Source organism: Microtus ochrogaster, unplaced genomic scaffold (genome assembly GCF_000317375.1).
Source record: "Microtus ochrogaster isolate Prairie Vole_2 unplaced genomic scaffold, MicOch1.0 UNK65, whole genome shotgun sequence".
NCBI classification, from domain to species: Eukaryota; Metazoa; Chordata; class Mammalia; order Rodentia; family Cricetidae; genus Microtus; species Microtus ochrogaster.
In genome coordinates, this window is record NW_004949163.1 from 281,922 (window position 1) to 297,784 (window position 15,863).

A 15,863-nucleotide genomic window follows, 5' to 3' on the forward strand; every position below is an offset into this window, starting at 1 on the left:
TTCCAAACACAGTATGAATGCTACATAATCTTCATACTGTATTGTTACAAAACAGTGATAAAAATGTCTGTACATTTTCAGTACAGATGGAATCATTTTCCAAATTACATTTTCTATAACAGGAGTTGAATATATGAGTGCAGAACCATGGATAGAGGGCCGAGTCAGAAAAGGCAAAGGAGGGAGTAAATATTTTAAAGTGATGACTGAAAAGTTTCCCAGGATTTTTTCAGTTGCCAATTCTGCATCAGTTTTCAGACAGTCTAAAAAATAAATAACTGGCTCAATGTCCTTTATTTGTGGCTAGAATCCAGTTATGAGTGAGTACATACCATATTCATCTTTTTGGGTCTGGGTTACCTCACTCAGGATAGTGTTTTCTATTTCTGTCCATTTGCATGCAAAATTCAAGATGTCATTGTTTTTTACTCCTGAGTAGTACTCTAATGTGTATATATTCCACACTTTCTTTGTCCATTCTCCCATTGAGGGGCATCTACATTGTTTCCAGGTTCTGGCTATTACAAATAATGCTGCTATGAACATTGTTGAACAAATGCTTTTGTAGTATGATAGGGCATCTCTTGGGTATATTCCCAAGAGTGGTATTGCTGGATCCTGGGGTAGGTTGATCCCAAATAATTCGTGATCCTAGAAAAGCTAAATAAAGTCAATCTGAAGAAAAACATACAGTTATCCTCCTGGATAATGAAAGTAGACATAACTACCAGGCAAATATTGGGAGCTCAGGGGTGGGGGTGGGGTGGGGATAAGGGGAGATGGGGAGGGAAAAGTGAGACTGGGAGGATGGGGAGAGCTTGGGGGAATGGGATGGTTGGGACAGAGGAAGGGTGAGTGTGAGAGCAGGGAAGTAGATATCTTAATTAAGGGAGCCATTTTAGGGTGGGCAAGAGACTTGACTCTGGAGGGGTTCCCAGGTGTCCAAGGAGATGTCCCCAGCTAGTTCCTTGGACAGCTGAGGAGAGGGAGCCTGAAATGGCCCTATCCTATAGCCATACTGATGAATATTTTGCATATCACCATAGAACCTTTACCTGGCGATGGATGGAGATAGAGACAGAGATCCACATTGGAGCACTGGACTGAGCTCCCAAGGTCCAAATGAGTAGCAGAAGCAGGGAGAACATGAGCAGGGAAGTCAGGACCGTGAGGGGTGTGCCCACCCACTGAGCCGGTAGGGCTGATCGAATGGGAGCTCACCAAGGCCAGCTGGACTGGGACTGATGGAGCATGTGATCAAACCGGACTCTCTGAACGTGGCGGTCAATGAGAGCTGACTGAGAAGCCAAGGACAATGGTACTGGGTTTTGACTCTACCGCATGTACTGGCTTTGTGGGAGCCTAGTCTGTCTGGATGCTAACCTTCCTAGACCTGGATGGAGGGGGGAGAAGTTTGGACTTCCCACAGGGCAGGGAACCCTGACTGATCTTTGGACTGGAGAGGGAGGGGGAGAGGGTAGGGGGAATGGGAGGATGGGAGGAGGTGAAAATTTTTAATAAAATTTTTAATAATAAATAAATAAATAATTGAAGTAACTTGATAGCAAGTATATTTTATTAGGTTCTTTCTTAAAGGATGAGAAGAGGAAAAGAATAGATACTTTTGAGTGCCCTAAAAAAATGGAATATTTCCATAGCTGAAGAAAGTATAGTAGCTTAACAATCCAAATATGTTTTATTACATTTAATAAACATTTTAATGCAAGTTGTAATTACAGCTGAAGGATTACCTGTATCTGTAAATGGAAAATCAATTCAATTTTACATTTCGGTATGCATTACAATTTATGAGTTACATTATTCACATTACCATATTTATGACTAGCAAGTTATATTAAATATAAAATGGAAATTAACCAAAATAAAGTGAAATACAAAAGAGTAAGCAACATTAAACATGGAAATTATACAAATTATTTTAAAATGTATTTTGTGTCAATTCAGTTAACACAGTAATCTAATTCAATGATTTAATACTATAATCCTAAAATTCCAGAATTTTAACAGCTAAAAGTAGAGAGTTCACGTATAGTTCAATATTACAAAAAAAAGAGAAAGAATACTGAAGGAAACAAACAAGTTTTCATACTTTTGATTACTAATTTGACCTTACAACATTAACCTAACAACTGAACTTCATCTAACCTAACCTACTTTTCTCTAACTAAGCCTACAGCTGTATGTATTCCAATTATTACCTTTCTTTTCAAGACAATATAATACATAGTTATTTTTAGGACTTTAAATCATGAATTCATTTTTACTATTGTTCTATTGTTTTGGAAACTTTTTTTTCTAGTAAGTTCCTAACACAATCCCAAACTGAGCACTCTTTAAAGTTGCATTGTGTTCACCGACTTTAATTTTTTATTTAATTTTTTAAGCCTCCATATCACCAGACAGAAAAACAAGTTAAGGAATTTAAAGAATTTGTTCATTTTCAGAAGTTTTAACATTAATTTAACCACTCTCTGACACAAGTTCAGCAATGTACAAGATAGGTTATTCCTGGAAGTTTACTTTTAAATTCTGGACATTAATTGCCATATTTCTTAGATATTTTTTAAACAGACTGATGCATATTTAAGGCAAATCTACTATGCATCAGAAAAATTAAAATTGTAAAGACTTTGTTTCTGTTATTTGAGTTAAAGAAGGAGTCTTTTCCTTTCATAAATTTTAAATGTTTTATTCATTCTCTCTCAAACTTGGCATGAATTTAGCAGTCTCCTAGATGAATGATCCAAGGCATCGTCTGATAATTGTAGCACTTGTTAAATGCTATAGACGCACAAAACTTTATGCCCTAAATTTGGGGGCGCTTATTTGTTTTATATTTTTACAAAGTTATGCATTTTTCTTTAATTCAATCCTGTCCTGGAAAAAATTTCAATTTCTAATTGAATTATACTAAAAAAAGTTTATTAAAATAGCATAGTATTTTTAAATTTATAGCACTTCAAAAACAGTAAAACAATAATGTAAGTGTTAGGAACTATTTTTGTTACTTGTTACTTTTTTTCCTTTTCTAGTTTTGTGGATTTTTTTGATAGTTTTTCTTTTTTTTGTTTCTTTTATTATATACATTTTTTTTTTCAATACGCTCCCGACCTGAGCACAAATTCAGCAGCACCTCGGCTACAATGTGCTCCAAAATTGAACAGAAAAGAGTATATATTTCAACACTAAAGCTAACTAACCTCTACCTAAAAAACTATTAATACAAGCTATAAGATATCTTGTTGCTATTATTTTGTTCACTTCTGTTTTCAACTTGCTCCCGACCTGGACACAATTACTGTAAAGCTCTGTGGCTGTACTGTGTCCCAACACTTAATATGAAGAATAAATATTTTCTACAAGTGAGTTCCCACCCCCATAAAGGATAAGAGGAAGTTTTAAGAAATAATGTAGTGTTGCTAAAAAAATTTTAATTGACACTGCAATTTTATGATTTTTCCATTTTGCACCTTCCAGGCACTTATGTAGCAGCTTTCAAGATTAACAATTTCATAGGAAAATTCTAGTATTGTTTTACAAAGTTTTAAAAGCTGACACTAACTATGGTTATATATGTGTAAATGTTGTCTATATCCCAAATTTTCCTATCCATATTCATCCAAACACTTTATATCTTTTCAAAATCTAGATAAAATTTGCCAATCTTTTTAAATTTAACACATTCCTTTCTCAACATGTTTTATTAATATTAGGTAAAAATAGGTTTTTTTAGTAAAATAAATTCCATGATAATTCAAAAAAGGAACAAAATACCAGTATATATCAGTAGTAACACAAACATTTTTAAATAATCCCTGAATTTGTTCTATATTTATAGGCCCAACCTAATTACCAAAACCACTGGAATGTTTTTTTTAAGTTTTAATGTAACCCCCACATCACTAAAAGTCAAAAAACATTGGTCATTTATGTAATAAAATTTCAACTCAGCAAGAGTCTGATAATCTGTTTTGATTGCTGTAATTAGACTTGACCTATAATTACTGAACAAAACAGAATATGTACAATAAGTCTTCAAACAAATGCATCTGACTGTATTTGGTACATTAATCTATTTTCGGTATCATTAGCTTCAATTTTTTTCTCTTACTTATAGCATAGGAAAACTCATAGGAGACACCGTTACTGTACATGAAAAATAATTCTCGTACCTAGAAGGTGGATTCCAGCATTAATTCACCACCATTATTTGTTGTTTGATCACTAACTTCCTCTTGAATAGCTGGAAGGGAAGGCTTTGGGGTCAGAGGTGTCTCAGTCTTAAACAGGGATTCCATCCTTATATGTGTATTGATATAGAAGGATTTCTGAAAGGATTCAAGAGTGAAATAATAGATAAAAGGATCAAAGCAACAATTCAGAGTTGCAAGGCACAAGGTAATTGGGTACATGATCTTTGCAAACCTTTCCAATAAGCAATTTGTAATGGCTTGGGAGCGTACCAAGGCATATAAAAAGAGAACAGAGTTGTACGGTACAAAGCATACCACAAAAACTGCCATATGCACTGTGATCATCTTCAACACTTTTTTCTTATTGGTTCCAATTTGAGACAATGTTGCAGGCTTGCGGAGGGTTCTCAGCACCACAGAAGAGCAAGAAACATTCAATATCAGAGGAATGATGAACCCGACAACTTCAATGAATATGGTGATCTTGGACAGGTATGTCTTCCAGACACGTTTGGAGAAGCCCTCAAAGCAAGTGGTGGTTGCATTGTTGACATTAGTGGTGGAAAACAAAGAAGCTGAAATACCACCACTGAGAACTAGGATCCAGACTCCAGCACACACAATGGCAGAATTCCTCCTGGTCCTGATGGTACGAGATCGGAAGGGATAGACAATGGCTAGGAAACGATCCACACTTATGCAGGTGAGGAAGAGCATGCTTCCGTAGATGTTGGTGAGGAATGCAGTCCCTGAGATCTTACAAAGGGTGTCACCAAAAGGCCAGTGGCGATTAAAGTTGTAAAATATTTTGAAAGGTAGAGTACAGACAAAAAGCAAATCAGATAGGGCCAGATTGGTGATGAAAATAGCAGTCTCACTTCTCATTTTCATGCGGAAGCAGAATACAAACAGGGAGGCACTGTTGGTTATTAGACCGAGGATGAACACAACACTATAGACAGCACCATTCAGATTATACTTGAAGGAGTCATCAACAATGCAAGTATTATTGGCAGTTGCATTGCCCAACCTGGGTCTGAGACTTGAATTTAAATCTTGGAACTGGAAGTCAATAAATCTTCTGTCACCCATGGATTTTTTTCCAGAAAGCCTGCTTGCTGCAGGTATTCACCACTCTGAGATTAAAGACCAGTAGAGAATATTTTCTTCCTATAGGAGACAAGATAGACTGAGTCACCAAATCTGCTTTCCCTCCAAGACTTTTGTAGTATAAAAATACATTCTGCTCATCCAGACAAAGAAATATACACATTCTATTAGACTTGAAAAGTGCCTTTTAATTACATACCACAGGTAAATAGTACTACAAAGAACATACGCATTGCAGAAATGGGAGAGATCACAACACAGTAAGTATAGTATTGCAATGAACATGAATAAGGTATATATTACTCAAGGGAAAATCAAAGAATCCCTGATGGCTAGATAAGATGCTGCTAATGTGGAATTTGTAGGCCCATTTTCAATTTTCCAAATAGATGTTTTATTTAATTCTTATAAGAACACCAGTAGGGCTGTGGTGGTGCAAGGCTTTAATCCCAGCACTCATGAGGCAGAGGCAGACCTATCTCTATGAGACTGAGGCCAACCTGGTCTACAAGACCAAGTTCCAGGAAAGCTAGGGCTGTGACACAGAGAAACCCTATCTCAAAAAACAAAAAAATAAAAAACAAAAATAATAAAGAACACCATAAGGTAAGCACAGGGAATTATTGTTTTACGGAATTAGAACCTGAGTCTTAATGCATAGTTACAGAATGTCAGAATTGGAAGAGAATGTGAATAATGTATTGAAAACCAAAAATCACATCTTTGATTCTTAAAGCATAAATTTTTCAAGTTACTGAAATTTGTACTGTTGACTCTCCAATATTACTAAAATAACTTGTCTGATTATTAACTCTACTGTATAAAACAGTAAGTAGATATGAGACCTCTAGTGCATGTTCTAAGTTATCCACAAACTAATAAAGCAATGTGATGTGGGATTCCCCTCTGCATGCTGTGAATACCATTAGTTAATGAAAAAACTGTCTTGGAACTGCACAGAGCAGAATAGAGGTACGTGGAGAAAATTAAGCTGAATGCTGGGAAAAAGGAGGTAGAGTCAGAGAGAAGTCATGTAGCCTCCGCTGGAGATAGATACTGGACGGAACTTTATCAGGTAAGCCACAGCCACATGGTGATATACAGATTAAGAGAGATTGGTTAGTTTAGGATATGAGTTAGCCAGTAATATGTTTAAGCAATTGGCCAAACAGTATTGCAAATGATATGGTTTCGGTGTGGCTACTTTGGGACTGAACACCTGGGAACCAACAAGCGACCTTCTCCTACAGCAATGAATTGGTTCACCTTTTAATTTTAAAACAGAAGCTTAAAAGGCATGACCTGTCAGTTCGTCAAATCTGTTCACTGCTCTACCACAACAGAAAATGGATTCCATGGTTTTTTTTTTTTTTGGTGAGGAAAAAGAATATTAATTTGGTTAGTTAGGCATAGAAATTAGGGAAGAATTGGGGGAGGAAAAAGAATATGATCAAAATATATTATATGAAAAAATTTCTAGATTAAAATAAATAAGCTTTTCCCACTGTGTCACATCACATGGCTATTCTGAAGAAGAGATTAAAATATCAAACTCATCACTTCCTTCCTGCACTACACAATTCTCTTTCAATCTATACCCCAAGCCTAGCATATATATGTTCCTTTTCCTTGCCCACAGCATGTCCTGTCAGCTATATCCATGCACTCATCTGCTAAAATGGCCCTGGTCAACATCAGCTTTTCTGATCAAACACAAATAAGAGTAGGATGTTGTGGATTATACCTATAACCCCAGAAGAGACCTAGGCAGGAGAATTCCTGTAAGTTTGAGGTCAACCTGGGCTTCAGAGTGAGTACTATGTCAGATAAGACTATGTATTTTGACCCTGTCTCAACATCAGATGCTGTCTCAAACATTCCAAATAGAATGTGAAAGTTGAGGACAACAGAACAGCCACCCCATACCTCATTGTACAAAATCTGATCTGACCATTTAGAGGCTTTCTTTTCAATACTGTTTTTATAATGGTAGTCATTAACTCATTGTCCATTTAAATATTTAGGCCACCAGGGCCTTAAGATATATCTAGAAATTTTACCAGCTTTCTCCTAGGTTAAGTTACCATCGGCTAGTATGTCTTTCAAATGTGTCCCTTAAAGCTTTGTGGATAAGTAACTGGTGAATGATTCTTTTGAGTGAGGATATGAAATGAAAGTGGCCTTTGTTCCCTGACATAGCCAGTAATGGATTTTCACATGATTATGTTGTAAAATACAAATGGCTGTTTTCTGAAGTGATTTCCTTTTCATTTTTCCCTTCCAGACACCAAGGAAAGAAGTCAACAGACCTCTGTATGTCTTAAGGGGAGGAAATAGAGGAGAAATTTGCTAGAAATACACAGGGCTGAAGTCACCTCAATGAGTGTCTGACTTGAGTAAAACCTACTTAGCTTGAGAAAAAGTCACTTACTACAGAACTCAAAGAGCATGATGACTTCCATAATATGGGGGGGGGCGGTAAAACATATGGGGTTTTCCTTCTAACAGTGGACCAGTTGCAATGGGAATGTGCTATCTTGAGTTGTCATTCAATTAAGTCTGGATAAAATCTTTCACCAAAAATCATATTCCTTCTTGGCCATTTCATCACACAGGTCTAGTTCAACTTTTCCCCAAAGCGACCTTGTTGAACAAAAGCAAAGTATAGTGGGACCTTGACCAAGTAAAGTCTAACAGGGACACTCCAAAAAAGGAATAAATGAAAATAGGAAAGTGAGTCAAAGAGAAGTAGAATGTCAGAGAAAAACATGCAGAAGTATGGACAAAAAAAGGGAAGAGAAGGTAAGGAAAATGGGACTTTTCTGGGCCATCTACTTTGTATTAAGAATCTTGAAAGGGCTTCCTATAATCCCATCCTCACTACTTTATCTTATCCCTTCCAGGTTTCCCAGATAGAAGAATAATTTTTAATTTCTAAACTTCTTAATATCGAGCTATTCCACTTACTATTTTAACACCATTATTATCTATTATTCCAAGACTCATTTACAATAAGAACACAATTTACATTTTAGAAAGTGCATTGCTGGAAGAAACCAAAAAGACAGTGAAAGAAATAATTTCTTATTAACATAGTCATACATCTTTAAAAATTTATGAGGCTATATAAAACAGCATCAAAACCAGACTTCATTCACAATCTCTTGCATCTACCTTATACAATAAGCACTGGCAGCAAGTTTATTTTATTCGATAAATGATTTCAAATTAGAAGGTTTCTCACCTCTTCCCAGAGCCCCTGCAGCTTTACTTCCTGGTTATATCTATGCCCAAAGTGCTGCTTTCCCTGGCTCTGTCATATTTTGTACTTTCCTCAAGTACTCCAAATAGCTAAGTTTTCTATCCTACCTTTACATTCAGTTTTTTTTTCAGAAATATAATCATTTTATTTTATTTCTTAATTCACATTATTGTAGTTTTAAAAATCATAAATAATAACTGCATTGTATTTATGGAGTGCAGTGTGATCTATAAATGAATCAATGCCCATTTGTATTGCTGTGATAAAGGGTGGTTAAATACAGTTGATTTATACATCCGTCACCACACTTTAGTTTTACATACCCCAGAACATATGCACTCTACCTACAACAGGCAGTCTGTAAATGTGTGACACGTCTACTCTGTTGCTTTGGGCAATCAAAACCTGTGGGAGAGAAAGGACCACAGACAAGAAAGCAGTACAGTCTTAGTCCTAAAGAGAAGGCATGGGAAAACTGCCACTATGGCCCTATTCATAGCTCTCCCTTGCTTGAACACACACCACCTTTGCTGTCTAGCAGGGAGGGTGTGGCACTGGAATCGGAGAGATCTATTTCTGACTCAGACACCCGTTCACTCTGTAACTTGGCTATACTGTTTTCACTTTTCTGTATAAACATGACCAATGAGCCTCACAGCTGAAGCTGGGAAGATTCAACAGTGCTGTGAGTAGTTGGATGAACCCACCAGTATTCAGCTCAATCATAAAAGAACATTATAGAATTCTGCTCCTCTCAACCATGACTAGAAATCTCTATCTGCATTCCTTGGAATCTTTAACTTTGTATTAGAAATGTATCCTTTTACTAATTGCTTGTACCTCAAAAAGTTCCTCCTTTGGTTTGGAACCTTAACTGTACAATTTACTCATAACAGAGAAATGGTGAAAAGTGCCCCCATTGACTACCCCATACAGAGAGAGCTCCAGTCTTTAAAAATGAGAACAGTATTTGCCTCTTGGGGTGACTGTAAAGAATAAAAATTATTCAGGAAACAAAACTTGTTTTCTTTTTTTTCCTAAATGTCTAACATACGGTCCACTAAATGTTTAGGTCAACACTTGAGTGCTCCAGGAGATTAACAAAGTAATAGCCTACACAGTTAATGACAGCTTCTCCTGTGAGCAGCATCAAATTACGCCTTTTGAAGATGTTTATAACCAATTATTCCAACATAATGGACTAAAAAAAGGATTAGTGTTGGATAAACATATTTTCATTGATAGTGGTCAGAAAGGAGGTCAGCTGGAGGTTGATTAAGAAGAAATTTAAAGGGGCGGCAAGATGACTTAGCAGATAAAGGCACTTAACCATCAAACTGGACAACCTGAGTTCAATCACTGGGACCCCATATGATAGAAGGAAGGAACTGACTCTTGCAAGTAGTTCCTGACTTCCACATTTACCATGGTGTTCATATGCACACACATGCATTTACACAAGCGCACGTGCATGCGCGTGCACACACACACACAGAGAATAAAACGTAAAAATTTTAAAAAATCTGAAAGGGTCAACAGGAAGAAGGGCAAGAGAAGGTAGTGGGGAGGTGAATCTGTTCAAAATCTGTTTCATGTATATATAATAAAATAATCATTTTGTGAATATATATATGAATAAAAACGTGCCTCACATCTATTTGTCTCTATCTATCTATCTATCTATCTACCTATCTATCTATAATATATATATATATTCACAAAAATGTCAAAGAGAAATTATCTTGTATGATTAGTAGACAATGAAATATTTTATAAAATTTTTTAAAAAAGTATGTCTATCAATGTTTTTTTTTTAAGTTTTTGACTACTACAGCTCATTCAGAGAGTTCATTCACAATAATGTCTACATTTTCCTCTTTTTAAAATTTTTTGATGGCTAATAGTAATAGCATATACCATATTTGGAATTTGGGGGACCACTACAGGAAGGAAAGTCACTTTTTTGGCCCCTCTAAGGATGATTAAATACTAAGATCACTTTATAACCTGATAAAATTTCAGAAGTTCAGTTGAAACAAAATTATAAATTCTGCCATAAATCCAATACCCTAGAAAACCTAGGCACACTTTATTCCCAACCAAACATATTTCAGAGACCAGTAAAATAAAACCCCGAAGGCAAAGTATACTGCAATTGTCTTACTTTGCTCCATTTTCAATGAGGTTAGTTCAAGTCAGAGGGTTCATGATCTCTAAAGCAGTTGCTTTTTCTGCTCTAGTCAAAGTTTATGAAGTCTGGTAAGATGAAGCCTAGTGTGTCCTTGACCATAACTTAAAACTACACAAATATAAAAGCAGAATTCAAAAGCATTCTGCTGGTGCAATAAGAACTAAAGGCAAACTTTTGCTCAAGTGGTTATTAACAGATAAAATTCTTTATGGCAATAGTGTAGGCCAAGTCACAGGCATAGGTCACACTTGGTTCCAACTGATGTTCCTATGCATAATCGATGCTGATGCATATCAACCATACATTTTCAGTACACTTAATATCTCTTTTTAAGTGGTTTGTCTATATAGAATCTGATTTTCACTAAGATTCTTGAGGCTATTTTGTAACACTGGCCAACCAAACTGAAGACATCAGGAAATGGCAGACTCTGATCCAATCTGATCGGAACCCACCTTCAGTGACTAAACTAATCATATTTTTATTTTTCATCAAAAGAACTAATGCTTCCTACTAACTCTTTATCTGATGGCATAGGCCAACACTTAGGAAATATTGTAGTCTAGTTCTCAATATGATGTGAGCAAAGATTGCATCAGAACTACTAAGGCAGAATTTTCCCTAGTACCTAGTTATAGAGTAAGAAAACTACAGGGAAATTGCACAATTATGATGAAATTGTCTAGAGTCTTAAGAATCGACATCTCATCTCAGTAGAAGCCCTGAACATTTACAGAATACTAATGGATTTTCCTAAAAGATCTTACTTTCAAAATCTTCAAGAATCATAAATGCCACCAGGACTCAGCTTTTTATCCCTATATCCAAACACACAAATCATTAATTACTTTGAACACCAATTCATTTGCTATGCTTGGATACTAGTACTGATCATATGAATAAAAACATGTCTCACATCTATATGTCTCTATCTATCTGTCTGTCTGTCTGTCTGTCTGTCTGTCTGTCTATCTATCTATCTATCTACCTATAATCTATCAATCTTTCTACCTATCTATCATCTATATGTTAATGACATAGGGATTGAGTGAAATAATATCTATCTGTCTATATATATATCATCTATCAAGCTATCTACCTATCTATCATCTATATGTTAATGACAAAGAGGGATTGACTGAAAGAGTCACCATTCATCTTCAACAAAATTGCCTGGATCATAGTAAACAACAACTCCACTACTTCCTCTATACATTCTGGAACGTTGAATCGCATGATCTGTAATAGTATAGAAGCAATATTTTCAAAAAGAATTGAAGAACTAAAAGAAGAAAAAAAGGTGAAATCTAAACACTGGTACTCACATCAGTTCATACCAAATTCCGGCACCAAATTTATCTGCGATTTGGACAGTCTGTGAATTTTCTGAAGGCAAGCAATCGAAGATTTCTTTAATTGAGTCCTGTGAAATAGAACGTCACACTACTGTTCCATAAAGAAAGCTTCTCAATAGACTGCATAGCAAAGTTATTTGGTAGAAAAAACTATTACATGATATAAATCAGAGTGTGGTAGAGTCAATTAATTCCCAGATGATATTAAATGTCTTTGATTTCATCATAACACAATTGATGTTAGTAATTATTCTCCAAACCTATTCCTGCTGTAGATATATCTTTATTAGTGGTATTGACTGAAGTAACAAGATAGCTAGTGACAAAAAGCATAAAAATACTTCTACTCCCATACATTAAACAAAATAAATGAAAAAAGATTTCTTTGTTGGCCTAAAGTTCTATTGGTATTTTTTTTTTTGTTGTCTTTCTCATTTTCTTTCTAGTCCTCTGGCAACAACTGTTGTGATTGGACAACAGGTGAGGACTCCATTGCTTTGTCTCTAGCCTGTGACTTCATTAAATTTCTTTCCCTCCTGAACAGTATGAGAAAGTAGGTATTTGTATACTTACTGAAAATCACCATGGCTTCATGAAGATTCCTAAGCATACTCTACATGGTATATATGTACATTGCAAATCACAACTCTACACAATATGCTCATATAAAACAAGACAGACACCATGATGAAATTCTTACAAGTGGCGCCTACATTTGGATCCTAGTCATTGTAACGCTTGTAGGGCATAATTATCTGCTAGTCCAGACTGGTACTATTCTTACAGCCCACCCTCTTCTGAACAAAAATTAGCCTAAAACAAAGAAGACTGTTAAATGGCACAGCAACTCTCTTGAAACGAGTTTTCTTCATATAAAAAAAAAATCAAATTAGATGGTTAGACAGCTGAAGATACAAAGATCACCTTCTTACTAAAGATAATTGATTTTCATTGTCCTCCAGGTAGGAATATTCCTGAAATGAAATCAATATTATTTTATTGGTTTGCCTTAAAAGAAAACAGAGATGATAGCATTTCTTCCTTTTATGGGCCTTCCTTATTGATGTAAAGTATACATGAAACTATTTTATTTGAAATATAAGAAAATTGGGAGGTTAAATATCCAGTGTTTCAATAATTGCTATTGATTCAATATCTCCATGACAAGTGAACTGTGGGATAGTAAGCGGAAGTTATTTTCTGGGCCTCAGTTTCTCTTTACTTTCTATATTTGGCACTGACTGAAAGAAGCCTTCAACTGGTGCCATGGTAGTGCCTGCACAGGCTGTTCCTGTCTGTCAATTATTTTCACCTGCTTCTGCTTGTCACGACAACACACAGACACACACACAGACACACACACACACACACACACACACACAAAATAAAATAAAAGCCTGTAATAAACATCATTAATTTTTATGAGTACTAATGCAATCATTGTTTAGTTTATTTGAATGTCAGAAATACATAATATTAATTACTGCCAGAAACTTAGAATTACATAGGAAGGTGACATTACATCCTGAAGTCTTCCTACTGCCCTCATCTTCCTGATCCTCAGTATTGCCTTTTCAACAGGCATATTACCTTCAATTGTGGAGGTCTCAACTTTTTAGTCCTCCTACCTGATCACCTTGCCCCTTAAAATATGAGGTTAACAGTCCACTCCAGAGTATAAATCTACAGAATCAATAAACTATGTATGCAGTTTTCTTATCATTGTTTATCCACTAAAATCTGAGACTGGAATCCCAGGGCTGAGTGGCCTTCTACAAAGTTTTCACTTTTCAATACCAACATTGACAATTATAGGTTTTTCTCTTCTTCCCTCCAAAAGGCTGAGAACAGACTGCATGTGATGGCAGACAGAGAATAAAAGGCAGTGACCAAAACACAGCAAGGGCAGCAAAGTTCAGTGCATTCTCTCCCACAAAGGGAATTGAATAGATCAAACTTTGGCTAAGCCTGGCCTGAGTACTGCTATGAGGCGTCTTCCCAGTCTTCTCTTTACCGCAGAGAATACACATTCTGAAAGGCTGCCCTGATTGTTCCGAAAGGGCTTTCATTCACATCTCTGATTGGCAGCTTTAGAATGTAAAAGCCATGAGGCTTATCAGCTGAACCCATCCTTTGCAAGAGTTCAACTTCTCATTTGCGACAAGGCAAAGGGAGGGATTTATAATATATTTTGATGGGCAAGCTGTTGAAATTTTGTCCTGAAAAATAAACGTGGAAAAACCACTGGATAATTTCAACTGCAAGCTATTATTGATGTTTTATGCTATTTGAGGAAAAAGAAAGATTACATAATTTGGAAAAGCAGCAAAATGAGTAACACCACCAAGCTTTGACATACCTAATTTTTCAATTTCTCTGATCTTTTTCAACACAGAAATCATAATAAATTACATTGCTGTTTTCCTCCCAAAACAGAAATTACCTAACATATATTACTACTTAATTCAACAAATCTTTTCACTAAAATATTAAAAATATTCCAAATATGCAAGAAAAGAATTTTAAAGATGTCATATTGCGTTGCATTTATATGGCAAATACCAAAATTTCACATACAATAGGAAATTCTATTTATGCTAGAATTAAGTTTTCATTCAAACATGATTCTTCCTTTATGGACAAGTTCATGAATTATTCAATATAGCAAATGTCACATTCTCCATAAATCAATTAAGCATCAAAGACATGTAGTGTATAGTTTTAAGAGAAGAAACCTCATCATAATAAGAGCCACGTTAGCCCACAATCTTTTGTAAACCAAAGAAATACAACGCTAGCCAAAAGACTTTCTAACTTGTTCTACCCTGTGATTTTGAATCAGCTCTTTAGGACTGTGTTTACATGAAACAACAGCTTGAAAATCCTGTCTCTTTTCCACTGAAACAATATTATTGCCAAAACAATAAAAATTCTTGTTTTTTACCATTCAACACGATAATCCTTGTTCAGCAATTCAGAACTGAAATCAAACTTCTTTTCCCAAAACACTCAAAGCATCAGTGTTTCGACTGAAGTTTGCTACACCATCCCCCAACCCCCAAACACCAAAATCAAATCTTTCTCAAAGAGACTTACCCCAAGAAAGAGTGTGCTAGATGAGAGAATGTGCTCATGCCTGTAGATAATTAGCTATTAAACATGGAAACGGGCAACTCGCACTTTGGAAGTGCATATTTTTATCCATTAAAAAAAAAAAAAAGAAAAAACAGGGAAAGGTTAGCCCAGCCCAAAGAAGCAGACTCGGGGCTGCCGCGGCTCCTTACTGCAAACCGCTCATTCTGCAAATGTGAGCTTATTTTCATTTATCTCTTTCCCTTTGTTAAGAACTAGCCCTCTTGAAAGCTGTAGCCCGCATGCCTTTAACAAACAGGACACAAGAAAAGGCCCAAAGTCCTTGCTGGAGCCGAGGGCCGCCGGGGAGCTCTTGGGGGTCTCAATAGGAAATGCTTTTCATTGGATAAGGAGGCATTATTAGGAGCCGTGATCCCGCCCAATCCCCTGTGCTTCATAGTTCCCTTAGTCACCAATCGCTGGACTGAAGAAGTTTTTCCTTAAAGAGCATTGCCCAGGAAAAGCAGTTTCACAGTCAAGAATTAGTGGCTTAAGTGCCACTTGACAACGTAAAAAGTGTCTTTCCTGAGCAATTAATTCACAGAGAAAGCTTGTATGCCTGTCTTTGCTGCAGGACCGAACGCTACCCTGTTACAATT

The 15,863-nt window shown here is 36.0% G+C and overlaps 1 protein-coding gene across 3 annotated transcripts in view; it reads right to left on the reverse strand.

Moving 5' to 3' along the window:
* Positions 1 to 1,591: 1,591 nt before the first annotated feature.
* The window catches only part of Lpar4 (lysophosphatidic acid receptor 4), a 14,830-nt gene continuing 558 nt past the window's right edge, over positions 1,592 to 15,863 (reverse strand). The window contains exons 1-3 of one of the 3 annotated variants that reach the window (XM_005369866.3): positions 15,229 to 15,646; positions 12,103 to 12,200; positions 1,592 to 5,384 (exon numbers count right to left, since the gene is read on the reverse strand). In XM_005369866.3, the coding sequence (XP_005369923.1) occupies positions 4,194 to 5,306 (1,113 nt within the window). In that variant the 5' untranslated portion in view covers positions 5,307 to 5,384; positions 12,103 to 12,200; positions 15,229 to 15,646 and the 3' untranslated portion in view covers positions 1,592 to 4,193. Of the gene's footprint in view, positions 5,385 to 12,102; positions 12,201 to 15,228; positions 15,647 to 15,863 lie in introns of those variants that run through there. The other 2 variants (XM_026777414.1, XM_005369867.3) reach the window with 2 other exon arrangements.